Consider the following 20,857-nt stretch of genomic DNA (forward strand, 5'->3'; position numbering starts at 1 on the left):
CAATGAGTAGGTCTGTGGAAAAGTAGTAAGGAATGAGAAGTGAAGAAAAATGAAATAAATGCACTGAAAGGGGTTGAATAAAGTACCATTAAAAGAAAACAACCTTATCTAGTAGTTATTATAGCTATTGCTACTCTAAATGTAGGTTAAAATTGAGAAGTATGGCCAAATTGCTAATTTTTAATGGACAGGCATTGAAAATTACATAAATATAGTCTTATAGCTAAAAAAGTACCATTTTTTTCACTTGTACACTGAAAGCTGCTGTCTTCCATTCTGCAAGGATCCAGGCACTCAAATTCCCAAAGAGCTAGTTAATCCATCAGTAGTACAAGAAATGAAAGGGAAATGGTTGATCTGGCTGGGAAATGACAAGGGCACATGCGCATCTTGGATCCATCATGTGGTTTGCTCCTGGTGGGAAGTCAGCCGGCAGGTAAGGACCTGATGGCTGCACATTGCACATACTCCAGAGCCACTCTACACCAAGACCCCAGATCTCAAACATCTCCAAAAAGACAGTAAGGTAATTCATGTGAGCTCTCACCACAGGGCAACTCATATTGTATGTCTTGTATGTCTGGGGCCCAAAATTGGCAATCTGTAAGTGTTTGCCTTTAATCAGGCTGTGCCAGTGTGCACCTTAATTTAAGCCTCAGTTATGAAGAGGAGACATGTTAGTATACAGAATAGTCATTGTCAGAAAAATACACTGGCTAGTTGCTAAAAAAGGGGTGAGGGAAAGACGTATATGCTGCAAAAATTCTCAGTTCATACTTTTCCCCTAATTACCAACTCAGTGAGTGCCCCTTTGTTTTTCAGGTCACTCCTCAATTACATATTACATGTTTCCTTCATTCCACAACCGTTAATTCTTTCCAGTGTTGCAGAATTAACTGGACAGAATTAATCTTGTCTCTATAAAGAACTTGTTGTAATTGCAATGAATGCTTTCATTTTGCTGGTGTCTGAAATACGATTTGCAGGGGAAGGGGGAATACGGGTTGATGCTAGTCCCACCATTAATAACATTCTTGTAGGGATTGTAGTGGTGGGAATAAAAACCCCAAGGCTTTTATATAATAATGAGCATGTGTCTGCACGTGAGCTGCTCCTTTAAGAAGCCCTGGGCTAGTGGAAGAAGAGGATCTGGAGAAAAGGCAGCCCTACAGCTATAACAGGGCAGAGGTTAAATCTGTTGGTATTTTTATTGCAAGTATGGTCACTGCACACCCTCTCCCTGAAGGCTTCACTGAATTAGAGGTGTTTGCCATCGGCACTGCTCTGCTGGTAGAAGGTAAGCTCAATGTGGTACCTCAGCAGCAGTAAGATTTTTGCCCCTATTATTCCTGGTGGGAGGGGGAAGGAAAATTGAAGAAAACAGCAGCATTTGTGGTACACTGAACCAGACTTATGGTGGTTACTGTGGCTACATCAACAGTACTTCTTGTGAGTAAATCAGGGTGAGCTGCAAGCAGTGAAGATCTGCTCTGTATACATAGCTGCCCTATGGCAGGGAAGTACTTGCTACTTAGCTTTCTTATCAGAAATTCGGGATGTAAGATTTTGTTGTTGAATTTTAAAGGCAATTTTGACTTCCTCGGGGGAAGAATGTTGAAATGACTGATAATCTCTCAATAAATTTGGGCTGCCTGTTTTGTGGGCTGTGATGGCTGTCTTATAAGCAAAGATAATAGGTCCAAAATAGCTTGTTAACTGTTAGCATACATCCAAATTTCATTGGTAGCACTGCGATTAATGGCTGCTGGGTAAAAGTAACAAATAGAAATACATGTGCATGAGATTCAGAAACTCTCACAGTGTTAAGAAGTAAAATTTGACATAGGAGACCATATTAATTTAATTTAGCTAATGTGGGCTTTTCTTAAAGCATGTGCTGCTTTGTTGACAGACTGCAACAAAACTGTGAATTTCTATCTACCTGGCAGCTGGTGAAGGACAGGCTGGTAGCTAGGATTATTTCAGTGTCAGTCACTGGTGCCTCTTCTGAGCTACATCCCAGCCAGGGCCTGGAACCTCATCCCTGCATAGTGCTGCTCAACTGGGGATGGGGCCATATCATGGGGCCCAACAGTAGAGAAAGAGAAGCTGTAAACACCATCAGAATGGGATAAATGCTCATCAGCTTACCCCATGAACATGGAGCTTGGGAGAAAGGAAGATGTTCGCCCTTTCCTTGGAGGTGAGCTCAGATGGAATGCAGTATCATATCTGCATGCAAAAAAAAAAAAAAAAGCTGGAAGAGCTGTGTCAGAAACTCTTCCTTGGAAGAGAGGGAGAAAAGAAAAAGCTTCTACATCTGGTCCATGGGTGAGATGCTGCCTAAACAGAGAGTTCAGGGTTAAACCTGGCCAACAGTCATTAATCCATTTGCAGGGCCTGGCAGGTCCTGGCATGACTTTGCACTTCATTACTGAGGGGTGAGAAGCAGCAGGAGGACAGGGACACCGTTGGGTGCTGGGAGAGCCCGACAGCCAGGGTCCTGCTGGGGAACAGCTGGTTGTGGTACCACAGCCCTGCAGGCCCTCACCCGCCCACCCGGGCCCGGGGAGCGCAGCCTGCCGGGGACCTGACGACCTGACGCTGTCAAAGGCAAAGCAAAGTACCTGCTGGTGACCTTCATTTAAAACTAGATGTGGTCTAACACATTTATGTTTTACTAAACACAAGTATTTTCTATAGGGTTTTAGGCAGAATGTGCCCAGCAGATCAACAATAAAACTTTCTTTGTCATCTGACTTAGAAGATCAAAATAAATAATTGAAGATTAATTCACTTTCTCAAAGACTCTGAGAGAGAGGCAATGAAGACCTTTTTTTGCTGCAGCTTCTAAGTGCAGTTTGCAAAATACTTCTGGGGAAGAGAAAAACCTTGTATTCACTTTATTAACTGGACACTTTTGCTATTCAAAAATGAAAACTCAAAGCTAGATTTTTTAATTTTAGTAAGTTCTCTATTTTTACACTCATGCTGGCCTTCAAGAACGCAGAGTGGGGTGAAGCCTGGAGCTTCCAAAACCAGGGGAAAGATAGAAAAAAGCTGATATAGTAATAACTCTTCATCTCTAACCTGAATATGGTCACAACTTACCTCTCCTAACGGCTTCACTGCGTTTGGGAGAGTTGGCAGCAGCTTTACCCTGTGGGTGGGACATAAGCTGGCAGGGAGGAAATAAGAACAGCAGATCTCGAATGGTTCCGAATATTTCTCCTGGAAAAATTTTGTTATATGTTGTGTAATGAAAGACACGCATCAGCTGTTACTATGGTTAGGCCATCAGCCATTAATGCAATTAAGGTAGGAGCAGGATTTCTGACTACAAAAAATCATCCATCTTATCTAACTGCAGAATTAAGACAATGAGCATAAGTAACTACACTACAGAATTAGGGGATACAGATTTTTTCTGTGCTACATCATTTCTTTTTCCAAGAAGAACACAAGGAAAAAGACATACCTCCTCTCATCTAACTGAGTCTTAGAAATGGGATACTGAGGCAGAGCCTCATCAGAGCTAAAATAATTCAGGTAATCTTGAAAAGGACATTACAGGACAAATCTTGAGTTTAAAACAGTGAATACTGGGTTTCAGGGTGGCACAGCTTGGTGCTGGGTGAATAGCTGGGGTTGCTTAGATGCTCCTGAGGACCAACATTAACTTTTTTTTTTTTTTAAATCTATCAGTGACTGCTTTTTATAATTAGATTATTTCTTTCCATGTACAGTCTTTTGACGAAGGGCAGTAATTAGATTGAGCTGGTGTGATCCAAGCACTATCTAGGTTAACCTTAGACAGGAAGCCCAAAGGGAGGCAGGCTGATTGAAACATGGCTGAGGGATTTCTGTGCTTAAACACAAAATAATGTTACTATTGATATTGAACACAATCCATTTCTCTACCAAAGACAGGCCAGGAAATGTGTGCACCAGCAGCATGTGCTGGCTGTCAGCCCTTCTGAAACTGCCTCTCTGCATCTCCGTCAGTCTGACCCATGTGTCCCTGAATGGAGCCTGGCAATCGGGTTTCTCTATTAAAACAAAAGGCAGAATTACAAATAATATTAAACAATTTCTGCTCTGCATGACTGCCCATATCCCTGATGTAGGTTGAAGCACTGGCTTCAGCTATCATCTGTGACTTGTCTCCTGAAAGTCTTTGTAACTTGCATGCAGACTGTGACCACTACAGATATGATCCCTGTGCATGTTTCCACAGTAATTATTGTTCTCTCATTAAAGAAAACAGCAAGTATCATTGTAGATACTTTCCATTTCCAGTTGAATCACACCAAACAATTATGTATTTCAGCCCTGCTTGGTTTCTGTCTGAATGGCTTGACAATTATTTCTTTCCGAAAAATCAAAGAACTCCGAACGCCCAGCAATCTGCTGGTTCTCAGCATTGCACTGGCCGACTGTGGGATCTGCATCAACGCATTCATTGCTGCCTTTTCCAGCTTCCTAAGGTATACCTTCTTTTCCCTAAAGGATGCTCAGAAGAACCACATGAAAATTAAGAGCTTAAGTTCTAAGAGATCAAACTAAGTTACTCTCTTTCTAGCATACTACCTAACCAACCTTCTCATTCTCTCAATTGGAAACAGCAAAATGAAATTCTGTATAGTTCTACCAGTCAAGTGAAAAAACAGACTTTACTGCATACAGTCACTGACAGATTGTAAAACTGATTATAGAAGACATTTAACCAGACAGCTTTACCAGTGGCTATAGTAGAAGCTACTTGAATATTGAAATAGTAGTACATTTTCATTTGACTAAACCTCTAGATTTACACAAAATTTATCTGCAAGTATTTCTGGGTTTTTATGAACCTTTCCATTAAAGCACTTATTTGATAAGTTTGTGGAAAATTAAAATGCAGATCTGTAGCAGGGAGTTTGCATCAGTTATGACACATTTGATTTTTCACATTTTCACACATCAATCATTTAATCAGAGGACAGAAACAATATCAAGCATTTCAGTGAATAATTACAACAAACAAATCACAAGCAAACCATACTCCAAAAAACGCCCACCACCCTATAAAATAGCTGATTAATAATTCCACCTAAGTAGCACATTTTTAAACCCTGTAAACACCTTTAATAGAGAACAAAAATACATTTCAAGCCAGAATGTGACCATTTTATTCTCTCTTAGTGGATATAAAACCATTTTTGCAAATTAACAAGTCAATAATAAGCTCCAATGAGACCTTATTCAACACTATTTTGCCTCCCGTATAGATCACTCATTTCAGGCACTTATGTCTCACTGAAGTCAATAAATATGTCTTTACTGAACTGGAGCTGAGAAGCTAAAGTCAATACAGCGGAATGAGCTTGGTTTTAACAAAAGTGGGACCTTTTCTTTGGTATGGGAGCACAAGTTTCCCAGCCTCCCAAGCAGTCAGCTATCTCCTGTTCAAAGGGACTTCTGGGGGTAGTCTCCTAATGATCTATACTGGTGTTCTGTAAATACATGTGAAAGGAGATTGCTGAAGATTTCCACCTCACAGTCAGCTTTCTAAGCATAAGAGTCAGGTTATAGATGAAAACAGAATGAAAAAAAGCCATGTCTCCTTGCCATGGGTAACCAGGATATTGAAGGCACGTTAGCAGATGTCTGCTGCATGAGTCCATCTCATGGTTCCTTTCATTCTGTCCGCAAGGATGTTTGGAGGCCTCAGTCTTGCTATGAGGAGTGCTTTTATTTGCTGTGAGCTTTGGTACTATGTTGCACGGTGAACATTGACTTTCCAGAAGTTTATTACTCATTTGCTACTTTCACATGTTGACAAATAGGCTGCTCACAGTGGGTGCAAATTTTGAAGATATGGATAATTGGATGAAAAGTATATTTCAAATTAAAAAAACAACTTTCTGATACATAAATACAGGGTTATATTTTCTTGTCTATATTAAAAGTAAAAAATAGCTGTTGTACTATATCAGACACCACAGCAAGATAAATGCTGCCAAATACCTAAAGGCAACCATCGTAACATCTTTCACAATGTTTCTCAGACTTAGAAAGCATGGGCACAGGCTATCATTTTACCCTCTCAATTAATGCAATTTCCAAACATGTCTTCACCTTTTTTTGTAATTTTCTTAACATATTCCTTGTCTGTTGATAGATACTGGCCCTATGGCTCTGAAGGCTGCCAAATTCATGGATTCCAGGGCTTCTTGACAGCACTAGCCAGTATTAGCTCCAGCGCTGCAGTCGCCTGGGACCGGTATCATCACTACTGTACAAGTAAGGGCTACAATCTTCCTAGCAACCTTACCCAGATCCTGCTATAAGGCAGTTTGCTTAGATTTCAAAGAATCAAAACAAGTACATATTTATTATCTGCATATTTTATATGTAAGTTTATTTATCTTACACACTAGAGAGAGAGCAAATATAAACAATCTCTCCACGGGAACTCTTCCCTTCCAGGGGGCACTAACCAACCACCTTCAGGAGACATATCCTCCTCGATATCACATCCAAGTTGTGACCCTCTTGCCATGATTTCATCTTCTCCATCAGTAATCTTCAGTGTCCCAAACAAAATCCAGCTCCTCATATTGAAGAAAAATCTATGCACCGTGGGCTTCCATCCAACACCCTGCTGTGTACCAAACAGATCTTCATGCTCATGCAGAGTTTACTAATTACAGATAAATTTGGTGTAGCTAGAGAACTGCCCCTGCAGAGACAGCAGCTGGAACAGAGCCCATGGAAAAGCACTTCCGCAGAGATACGATCAAGTAGACAGAGCTCAGCATCCCTGTTGTGCGACACACAAGCACTTCAGGGTGCAAGAGTCATTTGTGGGCTTTGTTCTATGTTCCAGTCTCCCTTATGGAGACTGAAACTCAGTATATTTGTTCCCAAGGAAAGAACAGATTTTCTGAAAGTTTCAATAAATGTGGCAGAGCTATTTTTAAGTACTGATAAGAGGAGGAATATGTTATTTTTCTTCTCTTAGTAAAGGCCATTTTTTGTTTTTTCTTGCAATTTCGTTTTTAACTAGCTCTGTCACCTTAGCTGAATTGAATGGAAATCTAATATTAGACAAAGGGATCAACCCAGGAAAATAAATTTGCTTTTTTTTTTATGGACTTGTGAAACCATATTTTTGATTTAGGTGAGAAATAGAGACTGGCAGGATTGTCAAATATATTGATTTATAGAGATAAATATGCTCTGTTTTCTATCACAGAACTTCCCCCAAAGCTTTGGCAGTACTGGATTTGTGCATTCATGTAACATGAGTGGAAATTTCTGCTGAATTAGGGTGCCAAGTTGGATTTGGTGTCTGCAGAGACTGATGGGATTTGTGCTGGGACTCCAGCTGTGTTCCAGCCACCACTGTGATTGGGGAGAACAGGGGAATAATTGAATTCTCTTAGCACAGAAGACAGAAATCATAGCAAGGGGCATTATCATCTGCTCTAAAACAAACTAGCAGCATTGTAAGCACTGGAACTGGCAAAACCTGCTTTCTTGTGAATATGGTGCACAGGCATGATGTTCAGTTTTGTCTAATATGATAGACTTGTGCTGACTGCTCTGTGGGTCCTCTCATGGGGCCTCACCTCTCCCCAGACATCAACTTTCACAGTAAGTGCAGAAACTTAGTACCTGTTAGTCCCCACTTCCTTCTCCAGTTTCTTCTAAGTAGCTAGTGTTTTCAAAAGTTATTAGGAAAGGACTAAGTGACAAACGTAGGCTGTACAATCTCATGGCCTTCATTAGGAAAAGGGAAAGAGGCATGATATTAAATACAAACTTATTCTGAAAGGACATCCTAGCACTCCGTAACACTAGGAATGCCCTAATCCACACTATTTGGCCATTTGGCAGCCATGTGGGAGCTCTGCCGCCTGGAAGAAATGGATGAGGTCCTCCTATGCAGATCTGCAGCTTTAATTTTTCCTGCTAAAGCCAGGGTCTTTCCAGAGGAATGAGGAGTCCAGAGCACCTCATATGACCACACCATTCCCAAAAAATTGTTTCCCTTTGACAATGTTGATAGACAAATGCAGCCCTCCTTTTCTTGTGCTAAAGCACAGGTTGCTCAGACCACTTCACAAAATATTTTCTAAATGAAACTGTAAAAGTTGGCTGGGAAAGAAACTGCTGAGCTGTAGCACTTCAATCCCCTCTGCCGTTAGCATCCACAGCCTTTCAGGCATGGCCTCCATATGATTAAAGCAGCAAGTGGTAAACACACTCAGAGAACACAGTGAACACGTTCAAACTGATGATCCCGTTGAGGGTGGAAAGGTTGCCAACTTTTTGTCCTGTAACTTTTCTCAAGAATTCAGCTCAGGCAAGGAAATGTGGGTTTTTTCATGTCCAAACAAAGGCCCCAAATAGTGCAGGCTGTAAGCTAAATCCATACTAACACCCTTTGGACACTGAAACATGTTTGGAGCTAAAAGGGTAGCATCTGTATTTTACAAGCAAGATAGCCTGAAAATAAGCATGTCTTTGGAAGGACATTTTACTCTCTGCAACATTTACTTTAATGCTTTTGTGTCACACACTCCTCCAGTCAAGAGCATACTACATTAAGAGCACAGGCATAGAGACACTAAGGGCACAAGCTTCTTTACTTTGCTCAAATTGTTACTTACTGATGGCCAAACATTGCTATTACTGAACATTTTGAACAACAAAACAAAAACAAAAACCCAGAAGGTTTTAAAAGCTCATGCTCTGTGGCTACTCCAGTAAAATCAGCCACTTCCAGTTTCATCCTTCACATGCTGATTGTGAGGAAGATTAAGTCGTATTTCATAGATCTGATATACCAAGCCTACAGGCTATACTGTGTTCTCAATCCATACATTAAACTCCTTTTGACGCTGATGCAAGTTGCATGCCTGTACAGAAGCTACAAAATACCTTTGCCTAAAAACCAAAGCTATCAACCTTTTATCTTCATTCCACGGGAACTGGTACTCCTTCCAGACCCAATTACATCATCCACAATGTTTTTGTTATATCCTAAGAGTTTCTCAATAAAATCTTTATTGTGGCATTCCTCAGCTTGATACTTGATTATCCACTATCCATATCTCTGAGGGAGAAAGAGCTGATGAGAATGTGAGAGATTACTACAGTAATGAGAAAAAATGGAACTTCTCAGCCATTCTAGATGCTAATAATACAAATATGTTCATCAATATCCTGAAAATTAACCAAGTTTTTAAATTTGGAAGTCAATACAAACCTCAGTGACAAAGTGCTTGCCTTTAAAGTGTAGTGATAACAAGACATGCCATTCATCAGAAAACAGGTTGATGTTGATTGGCATACAGAATAATACAGCATGGTCACCACACATGACAGAGAAGCTAGAGTTTCGAGGCATTTTACTCTCCCCGCTCTTGCTTTCTTCCTCCCAGGCAACCATGATGGACAATACTTCATTCCTTAAATGTGGCTTTGGGGCCAATGAGATGCTACTTTCACAGCAAGGAAGAGAGAACTACAGAAATCTGTAGTCTAAAAGTATGCAATTAGAGGAGGAAAGGCAAGGGAGTCTGAAATGTTTTAATGTCAATCACTAGCAAGATGGGAAAACAGATTATTGTATTTCAAAATCTGATCATTAAGGGAAAAAGGAGAAAACAGAAGCAGTTTTATGTTCATGCCTGACAGTGAAGGAGGAAAGGTCAAACTCTGAGGAAGCTGTCTATCAATAGCCAAGCAGTCAGGACAGAAGATGACATTTTATATCAAGGTAGACATTGTTAGTTCTCCCTCTCTGGCCATTCAAATGTGGAAAACATCCTGAATTATGTTCTTAACATAGCAAGAGAGGAAGGAAGCAGCAGCCTGGGCAGTCTCACTGGAGCTGGGATCAGGCAGGCAGAGGGCAACTGGTAGACAGCCCGGGGTGTCAGCAACCTACCACAGAGACATTTTTCCTGATGCCATTTTGATCTAACACATCGTTCATTTTGGTGAGACAGTAGCATGTTGCCATCAGCAGTTTGTGGAGAGGGGAAGGACCCTGGTCAAGTTTTTTCCTTTCATAACCACAGCGTACAGTTACAGTTTTAAAATGAAAGAAAAAAAAATCTAGGACATTTTATACTTGCATTTAAGAATTAGGCGGAAATGGAAAATCTGAAGTGATTTATGTCAGTATTTTTCTCAATATTATGAAAGAAAAGAGAAAATCAGCAGGGATTTCACAGCAGCATTCAATTTCAAGAATCAGAATTACATTGAGTTTTATCTAATCCTTAACATTCAAGGAAATCTAGGTTGTTATATTAGTATTCAAAGATTAGCAAACTGCCATTTGCTCCAATTGCAGCTGTCAGCTCTGTCAAATGAGGAGCAAGTCCTTACCTCCTGTCACACTTACTGCAGCCACCCTGCCACACTGCCTTCATCTGGTCTTGCACCTGCATCAGTTTTCCCTGACAAAATGCCAATGTTTATACAGATCTTGCATTTTCACTGAAGCAGGAGGTAATCGCCAAGACAGATTTATAATCGTGGAGAACCACAACGGAAAATAGAGTAAAAAAAATCCCTGTATTAGTATATGTGAAGGAGCTTTTCCTAATGATATGCACAAAAGAAGCTATTATTCAGTGCAGCTTTCTTATTCCTACAAAAAATGAGTATTTGTGAGCACCAGTGACTGATGCTCTTTGCACTGCAGATGAAGTAAGTACCAACACCTATTTTACTTATGACAGATACGTATTTTCCCTTATAAGACTTTCAGGTATTTTTGTCTTTGACAAACTTTGTCAATTTTAAGAGATGCATACCATGAACTCTGGTACAAGCCACATTGTTCTGGAATATCAGCTGTTATAAATTAACCATCTGCAAGAAGGAGGAAAAGGGACTTTTTTTCCCTCCACCCTATAAAATCCTGTTGACCTTTTGTTTGACAAATTCCTTTTGAACACCAACCTGAAATGTAGTTGAAAGGTAGCCACTGTGTCAGAGATGTGTTTTTTGCTCTTTCTATGAAAATCAACAAATGTTTGACCTATTTATAAATCTTCAAAAAATCAAAATTCATGAATGTCCCGACAGACTAAAGATGGGGAAATAGTTTATGATTCTGTCACTAAAAACTGGCCAACATAATCAAAAGGATTAAGGTTCCATGCTATATCTACCACTTCCTAAAATGTAAGCTTTTGACTTCTGTCATGGTTTAACCCCAGATGACAACTAAGCACCACACAGATGCTTGCTCAATTCTTCCCCTTCACCCAGGGGGGTGGGGAGGAGAATCATAAAAAAAAAAAAAAAAAGTAAAACTCATAAATTGAGATAAGAACAATTTAATGACTAAAATGAAACAAAAAAAAAATAATTGTAATGAAAATAAACATAGCAAAAAGAGAGAGAAAAATAAAACCCAAGAAAAGACAAGCAATGCACAATTCAGTAGCCACCTGCTGATCAATGCTCGAGCAGCAATCTGCACCTCTCTGGCCAACTCCCCCCAGTATATACTGGGCATGACGTCCTACGGTATGGAATATCCCTTTGGCTATTTCAGGTCAGCTGTCCTGGCCACACTCCCTTCCAACTTTTTGTGCACCTCCTCACTGGCAGAGCATGGGAAACTGAAAAATCCTTAACTTAAGATAAGCACTGCTTAGCAACAACTAAAACATCAGGTGTTATCAACATTATTCTCACACTAAATCTGAAACACAGCACTGTACCAGCTACTAGAAAGAAAATTAACTCTATCCCAGGACAACATCACAATTTTCGTAATCTTTAAATGATGGGGAGTGTGTTTATAAGTGACATCTTTCAGTTCCAAAGCAATTACAGAAGCCATTTAAAATCCCCTGTATTAATATGTCACTGTATGGAAAACTTAAGCTTCCCTCTTGATTTCCAAGGAGAGAAAGCCAGAGCACAAGAATGATTAGATTTAAGAGGACCAAATTGCCAGTACTGGATCCTAAATAGGAATTAGATTCTTAAGCATATGCTGAACTGCATACATACACATTTAACTGAATTAGGACTATTATTTATTATATTAAATTTTATCAGGCAAAAAAAGGCATTCAAGCTAAAGTAATGGCCGGCTCTGCACAAAAACAACAGAACTGCTCTCAACTTGCTCTCTTGTCAGCCCTCTCAGAGGAGAATGTTTGCCATGTGAAAAGGAGTACGATTCTTTCACCGTTCTTGTACTGAAAGTATTTTTTCTGGGTAAAACTAAAATAATATCAAGTTTGTTTAATTTTACATTTATACATTTTTAGCTACTTCTGATACATCATTAAATGTTTTCCAGAGGGTCAACAGACTGATGATTTCACCAGGACTATTTCACCATTAATCTCATTTTGCAAAAGGCCAAATTCAGAAGGAAAAATTTAATTTTGTTAGTTCTAATTCTCTCCTTTTGTAGTATCCAAAACAGGACTCCTTAAGTGTGAGGAGACACAACATATGAACTCAGCCCCAGAGATGAGCTTTCCAGACACTGTCTGTGAAGACATGCCTGGTGCCAGACCATCATTGCATGATCCTCTTACTCTACATCTATTGAGAAAATGGTGTTCCCTGACACCCATGGAAAAATAACTAAAATAAACTTTTTCTTAGTTTTTCATAGAAGAGGCACAAATGATAAAGCAAAAAATTAGGAACATAAAGGGGGAAAAAAGAAAACTAATGGAAATTGAGAAGTGTCATCTCACTGTTCTCCCCATGGCCCTGTCAGGCGTGTGGGCCTCCCCAGCTGCAGCAGAAGGGAAGCCAAATCAGGGCACTGCCAGCCAAAAGCACAGGGAGTTTTCCCCTAGAGTGTCCTATGGGCTGCACTTTTCCTGTTAAAAAAACTAAACATAGAAATCTTCATTAAAGCCACTCTTGATCGAAAATATTTGAAAGCCATTTCAGCCGGAGGCTTCACAACTTTCTTGTTGCCTGCACTGACCCCAACTTGTAGCACATGGGGCCAGAGGAAAGACGTGGCACCAAAAGACTTGGCACCATGAAAGGCCCCAGAGGTGGTGAGAGCTGCTCCTGCTTTTCTGAGCAAGGCGACAGCAGGGAAGGTGAGATTTCCACCAACCCCCATGCACGCATGCAGGCAGCTGGATCAGCCACCTTCTGTCAGCACTGGCACCCCCAGGCTGCCTTCAGCATGCACCAACACTGTCCCAGCCGTTGAGGGCAAATTTTTTGTCAATGCAAGGATCTTTTCCTTACATGCAAAGATCCATAAGGTGCCAGTGTGAGGCTAGGACCCAGCGGCACTAGACTGCCTTGGTCAGGGTCCATTGTGTTTTGAGACATTCCTGACATTGCACTAGGCCATGAATTGAAAGAATGGGGATGGAAAGAGAGCAAAATTTCCATCACAATATACCATGAAAAAGAATTGGTATTAACTATTTTATAGGAATTGCTGAGAAACAAAAAGATTCCAAGATTCAGTTTGTTTTTTTCAGAATATCAGGAGGGCTCACCACTTACAAAATTGTATTCCCAAAGCAATAAAGCTATTTTTAGCATGAGCTTGGTTTAAAAGAAACACAGTTCAGATCCATATTTCAGTGCAGCTGCTTCTAATACCTTGAAAATGTTAGAATATGTAAAACATAAAACAAACCTGACAGCTTATATTATAAGCCTTGTCCTGATCAAATTTCAAGTTATGGTTGTGTAAAGCCAAGCTACAAGAATCACTATGTAGAACACAAATGGAAATTGAAACCTTGGATGAGTAACAACTAACATGCTCATGTGAGCATATACCTAAATAGGATGCAGTTCTGAAAGATACACCTTAGGCTACATTGCTTCTTTGGACTGGGAGATTAAGAATAATTACAAGTTACTAAAAAGTTTTATTTCTAGTGCCCTAACTCAGAAACTATTCCTTTATTTTCATCTACGTCATTCTAGATTTATATTATGTCAGTACTACAAAGCAATATTTGAGCCTTTGCAGCCAAAGTATATTTTCTATGTAGGAATCATGCAAAAGACAGATATTGGTCATTATTAATCACTCTTCATTAATAATTATTAAAAAATAATGTTTTAAGTGACTAAAACAATCAATATATATTTTGGTAACTACCATATTAAAACACAGAGTAGTTAATAAAAAGGATTTTCTTTACTTTTTCCTTGGTATTTAAATTGCAGTATGTACACCTGCCTTTTCCAATAACTCATTTTTGAACATCTGCATCAAACAATTTTTCCAAGTTGATTTTTAATGCAATTCAAACTCTAATACTTTTCCCTAAAGAATCTCTGGAAGATAAGAGAAGGACAGGGATATAATCATCATTCCTGTAAAGGGGCAATTTCATTAACATGCCTACTTTAAAATATACAAGGATAGTACAACACAAAATAGCTACTGTAGAGTTTGCAGTCCTTCCCAAAGCTGCTGCCTTAAGGGGAGCTCCAGCCTGTGTGGCCCCCACGTGCTTTCCACACATGAGTCAGCCACATCTGATCCTATGGCAATGCTTCACCTCATGCATCTCACCTCCAACACTTCACCTTTCTGAGAAAGGTCAGAATTGGCCTGAATCTTCCTGGCCTGCTGTCATGATGTTTCTATTAAGGGCAGACAAAAAGACTGCTTCCCAACTGCAGTGAAAATTACATCATTACTTCTCCTTAATGGGAGATTTGATTAGAAAGGAGTAGTGGGAAAAGTCACCGTGTTGCTTGCTGGTGTAGCTGGCGTCATGGGCTATTCAGCATGAGCATGATTACAAATGTTAGCCTCGATTACAAAATTATCCAGGCCTTTTTACACACAAGCAGCAAGGCTAACACAATGTGCTGCAGCAGTAGGGAAGCCTGACTGCCTTCTCCATAAAGGAATATTTTCTTTGTCTTCTGAAGTTTCCAATTTTTCATCTCATTCATTGACCTATTCCTATGGTATTTTACAGAACCAGACGGGATAGGCACAAGTGGTTATTTTTATTATAAAATTAGGAAAAAAATACTAATGCTGATCTTCACATTTCCTGTTCCAGACTAAGCAATGGTCTTAAGGGCAAAATAATTTGACCAGCAGTATTTTTAGAAAAAAGACCTGTTGTCAGGTTGTGTATATATTGTCACATATACATATTGATGAGCAGCAAGTTTAGAACAGAATATATTTAGTATCCATGTGTGCCCTGCACTCCTGGCAGGGCAGAAAGAAGGTAGGCAGGGGCTGGGGAGTGTGTGTAGAGTCACATTTCTAATCTGACCCACACCCTGCAGTGGAACACTGATTCTTCAAACACTATTTATTGCATTGCCCTGTTCCTTCTACTCTCTGCCTCACGTGAGTCGTTAAACACATTCCCAAAACACAAGAATATGTTTCTAATAGCAGCTGTATCTCCACAGTGTGGGACAAAGCTAAGCAGCGGTAGAGCATTTGTCTAAGTAAAGCACACAAAAGGGAAGTACAATTTGCTGTTTCCTAAAGTCTAAAATCTTCCTTCATATTTTATGCAAGGCGGATTCCTCCAGACACAAGTCAGCTTTCAGGCTACAAAATAGAGACAACTACTGGTTTCTGCCCAAGGCCCAGGGGTCGGGGTACTTGACTCTGGCCCAGAAGAGCTGGATAGCTTTGCCCATTGGTTTTGTTTCAGGCACGGAGACCCCCTTTTCTCTTCCCGCAGGGAGCAAGCTGCAGTGGAGCACAGCCATCTCCATGATGGTGTTTGCGTGGCTGTTTGCTGCCTTTTGGTCCGTGATGCCCTTGCTGGGGTGGGGAGAATACGACTATGAACCCCTCCGAACCTGCTGCACCCTGGACTACAGCAAAGGGGACAGGTGAGGGCTGGGGCCAGCTCCCACGGGAGGAGGGTGGAGGCTGCTGAGCCCTGGGGTGCCCTTGGCAGCACAGAAAAATCCCCAGCCATCCCCTGCCATTGTTTATGGGGCGCATGACCCTCCCCAGCAGCTGGGGCAAGGCATGCATGACCCGAGGCTGCCTTGACTGCTCACATGGCAGCATGTGGGTAAATTGGCTAAAGTCAGCTTCCTCCACAGGAGAGGCTGGTGCTCAGGTTTCTGCTACTCTCTTGCTCATCTATAAGCTGCATCTTTTCTGGGTTTGGGACTTGAAACTCTTTCAGAATGGTTTTGGTTTTATGCAGTCCAGCACAGATGTCTGAGTAGGGATGTCTGTGTTTAGAAACAAAATACCTGTTGTGATTTTCTACAGTACTATCCATCCCACATACAACAGCATGGCAGGACTTCACTGGTCTTCAGCAAATGCTGCACCTGAAGCATGTTGACAAAACTGGTTTTGGTAATTAAAAAAAAAAAAAAAAAAAAAAAAAAAAAAAAAAAAAACAAAAAACCAAACAAGTTACTGAATATTTACAGCACATTTACAGAGATGCCCTAGAGAGGAATTAACAACCTCTTTTTTTTTCTCCCCTCCTCACCCTTTCCAGAAACTATATCACATTCCTTTTTGCTCTGTCCATTTTCAATTTCATGATCCCAGGCTTCATCATGATGATGGCCTATCAGTCTGTACACCAGAAGTTCAAGAAAAGTGGGCACTATAAGGTAAGAAAACTTCCTCAGCCCCTGCAACTGCCTTGCCAAAATAAGGCTGCATCCAATAAAGACAAAGTCCTCAAAAAGCCCATTTCTTTCACAGAGGCTTTAGCTCAACTCCCCAACTTGAGTAGGAGAGTAGCGCAAGGCAGGATGGGGCCACCCAGAAAATTCATGGAAAGCCCATCCTTACAGATGTCAAGATTTGACCAGGAAGCCACATCTGCCCCAACTTAGTGCTGGAAACAGTTCCCCATCAAAGTAGGGGTCAGACTAGTGACTCTGAGAATCCCCTACACCAACACTGATCCAACTCTAGTCACAAAACAAACACGTAGCATACAGAATATCTGCTAATAGCATATCAATATTTATCCAGAAAGGACCGTTATTTCCTGCTTTGCTACAGGCTCTTAGCTTATCGCTGAGGAAGTCAGCCAGAACTGCAGCACTGCAAAGAAACAGGCAGGCACCCCATGGCGGGAAAAGGGCCTTCCTATACACATCATGTTTACAGTTGGCTGAGGAAATTCAGAAATCTTTATGAGCTGGAAACAAAGAAATTGCTCTGGCGTAGCAGGTTTATGGGAATGTAATGTGGTGATTATATGAGTTGTTTCCTTAGGTGCAGGCTATACAGTCTGGGGCACTATGCATGGCTGGTGGGCACAGCCTGACCCCTGCACTCAGTAAAGACAGTCATTTCTCAAGGGGGATGTTATACCAGCAAAGAGACAGTCAGGCAGACTGGTTTGTAGCTGTCTGGAATAAATGCATGTGCCCTCTACATATTTCTTGAACAAATATCAATGTTTGTTATTGTAAGTCTATTGCCGTTTTTTTCCAGTGAGTTTATACAATAGCACGTGATTTCTTTCTTACAATATTCTGTAACTGTGCAGATTAGCTATGGTTTAGAAAATTTAAGGATTAAATTACCAATTCTCTATTCACTAATATATTTATTATATACTTGGGAACAGCTGGCCATGAACACCGCACATAAGGCCCTAACACAAAGGACAGAGGAATCCTACTACAACACAGATACCACTGCATCCATCTGTTGCACTGGCATAGTGGTGGCTTCACACAGTTTATTTGTCTGCAAGACCCTCTAAATCAGCAAAATGTCATTCCTTCTTATCTGTTTTTAAATTTATGCATTGCCCTCCCCCCTCAGCAGCAATTACTGGCCATGGCTTCTTCGTCTAGCACACACATAGATTTAAGTGATCTACCATAAGGTGTTTTGTCACCTCTGTCCAGGAGCAACTGCCACTCCCCCGCTGGGAGCAGGGCTTTGGGGCTTGCTGCACAGGCAGCTCTCAGTGCAGCAGGAGCTGTGCCCACACACCTCAGACACAGACAGCAAAACAGCAATGATCCGGCATATCCTGCTGGCTGATCCCCTCCTGCTACTGAACACAAACCATGCTCTCACGGGATCTGTCCCATTCGCTTGTTGCAGTGTGTGGTTGTGAAACACAAAAGAATTTATTTCTCTTGTTTTTCAGTTTAATACTGGCTTACCATTGAAGACGCTGGTCATTTGCTGGGGTCCCTATTGCCTTTTATGCTTCTACGCAGCAGTTGAAAATGTGATGTTCATTTCACCAAAATACCGCATGGTATGCCTATGCCACCCAAAGGAATTCAAATAATTACATTTCCCTTACTTTTCTCTCTCCACTCCTATGGAACAGTGCCAATTTACTCACAACTGGTTTTACTTGTTATAACATACATAACAAGTACATCATTTCCTCAAAGCATTCTGTTCATCTACCACTTTTAAGGCAAAACAGCTAAGAACAGTGATACAACAGGTATTATATTACTGCTTTGATCGAGCAACAATTTAGGAAGTAGGAACTGTTTTTCTTCAGCAGTTAGTTAGGGGGTCTATAGCCTGTACTGCTTCATGGTTTGTAAGAGCTTTTTATGTCCTTCCCAGAGTCAAGTACCAGCTCAAAATTTTCAGTTTTGAAGAGGCTGTTTGTCTCAATCATTTTTCTAATACTTTTCTCTCCTCAGGGAAACTACAATTGATCACTCTTACAGTTATGCTGCCTCTTTATTTCCATTTTTTTTCTATGCATCTTGTCTCTGAGACTGCCTCTGGGACTCAGTAATATCACATCAAACCTTTCAACTTCCATTCAGTCCCCAAAAATCAGCCTGGTTTCAGGTCACCAAATGCATTACTGTACTTGGGTATTCAGTATCCCACATAAAATATGTTTGGAATAGTAGCCCACTTAGGTGGTATCCACCCTTCACTCCTCAGTGTCTGTATGCACACTCAACTGAACTATACCAGTTTCAGGAAATGCTGATCTAAATTCTTTCTCCTGGAGACTGTAATTTCCTGAGCAAGGGCCTCCAGCTGACCAAATTGCTTTTACCTCTCATCTTTCTGGGAGTAGCAAACTACTGCCATTGGAGACAGGCATCTGCTTGGCAAAGGGAAACTGAGCCTAGGCTGAAATCAGCCCATTGGCTCCCTGGTGCATTTTCCTATTAATAAATATTGTGTCTCACAACAGATTCCTGCCGTTATTGCCAAGACTGTGCCAACAGTGGATGCCTTCGTATATGCCCTGGGGAATGAGAACTACAGAGGAGGAATATGGCAGTTCCTCACAGGACAGAAGAATGAGAAAGCAGAGGTTGATAACAAAACTAAATAACCCATTACAGCATTAAGCAAAATTAATGCAGGCACATCACTGAAAGCAAAACGCTAGAGGAAACTGTGCATTCTCTGGTATGTATGTGCAAAGGTGGTTCCACATTGGAAAGGCTGTGCACTGGCTACAAGCAAAGAAGTACTGAAAGAATGCCCTCCAGATAACTGTCCAAACCATCATGAGCTGCTTGTCAAACAAGCTGCCTTAAACCTGTATTGAGTGTCATCAGTCTCATTTTATATGTCACTGCAAATAAATTATGTGCTGAAAGCTTTTTTTTTTTTTTTTTTTCCTGATACACTAACATAAAAGCTCAGCAAATTAACTAAAGCAGGGTATTCATTTATCCAGTGAGGTCTCCTCAAATCAGTTTGTACAGTTTGTCCATATGGTAATGTCTGGATTACTAAAAGATTAAAGGAGTATCCAGTATTACACCACATGTCTGTATAAATAGCTTGTTCATCTGAACAATGCATTTTCAATGCACCCAAAATCAGAGTGTTCCCAAATTTCTATGATGAATCTGCCACCCTAATTCCATAAAAGCATTTTAGTGAGCATTTTACCCCAATAAGGAATATTAGCTTGGCTGCTATTCAAATGAATTAGAATGTGACATTCAGCTTTGTCACACACTAAACTGCATCAGATTTTGCAGCTGCTGCTTACCGGAACAATCAACAAGCTCACAGTCCATCATAAAAACATTAATCTTTTTTATCAAACACTTAGCAAAAACTAAAGGGAGGTATGGGTCAGATTCTCTTTTAAATATGTCATAAGAATAAAAATTAACTTCACATCTGCCATTAAATTCCCCTATGCTCTACCTGAGTGAGAACAATCACTGAATTGGTTCTGACTAAAGAGTCTGAGCAATTAAAAAGCCACTCATTTTCTAATTATCAGAATTCATATATATTTTAAACTATTAAAAATGACCATTTCAAACATTTGTATTTGCTCATGTTGCTCAGATTGCCTACAGGATGAAAACTGTCAGTTGATGTTGTCTGTTACTACAAGATGTGTCTCAGAATGACCCATTTGCAAAAAAATACGTGCATGACACACAGAATATGAGAGACTGTGCCTACAAAAAGCCAAAGCTAATTGATTCTTACAGGGATCATATAGTTCATCTCCAAGTACTGATGGTAAAAGAACTTTAGAAGCTAACCAAAGAAAAAGCTGACCTGTCCCTGTGATGCTTTCCAATATATTAGAAGAGAAAATGATTGTGTATTCATTACAAAAGGGTAGGTGGAAGCTAAACAATCAGAAGGGACGTTCACGTCACGGCTAAAGATAGGAAATAAATGTAATTTTGACACAAGCTAACCAGCAGGATCCCATTCGGACATGTGCTTTGGGACTTGTGAGGCTGAATCTAGTCACAAACTACCTGACAGAGCAGTGAATAACACCATGACAAAATTATTCAGAATAATCACATCTAAACCTGACAGCTAAAACATCTTAGGTACACATAATGTTACGTGAGCAGATGACAAAATGTTTGCTCTGATAAGTGCAAAATAATGTGTATGGGTAGAAAATTACCTCTAAGT

General features: G+C 40.4%; 1 protein-coding gene across 1 annotated transcript; it reads left to right on the top strand.

The window, feature by feature from the left end:
- The first annotated feature begins 1,133 nt into the window (after positions 1-1,133).
- RGR (retinal G protein coupled receptor) lies at positions 1,134-19,553 on the top strand. The gene is made up of 7 exons (XM_009965021.3): positions 1,134-1,297; positions 4,331-4,487; positions 6,164-6,285; positions 15,696-15,849; positions 16,482-16,599; positions 18,108-18,221; positions 19,140-19,553. Exons 1-7 carry the CDS (start codon positions 1,219-1,221, stop codon positions 19,281-19,283), a joined length of 888 nt encoding a protein of 295 aa, XP_009963323.2. The 5' UTR covers positions 1,134-1,218; the 3' UTR covers positions 19,284-19,553.
- The last annotated feature ends 1,304 nt before the right edge of the window (positions 19,554-20,857 follow it).

Source organism: Tyto alba, unplaced genomic scaffold (assembly GCF_018691265.1).
Source record: "Tyto alba isolate M040663 unplaced genomic scaffold, T.alba_DEE_v4.0 Super-Scaffold_1, whole genome shotgun sequence".
NCBI classification, from domain to species: Eukaryota; Metazoa; Chordata; class Aves; order Strigiformes; family Tytonidae; genus Tyto; species Tyto alba.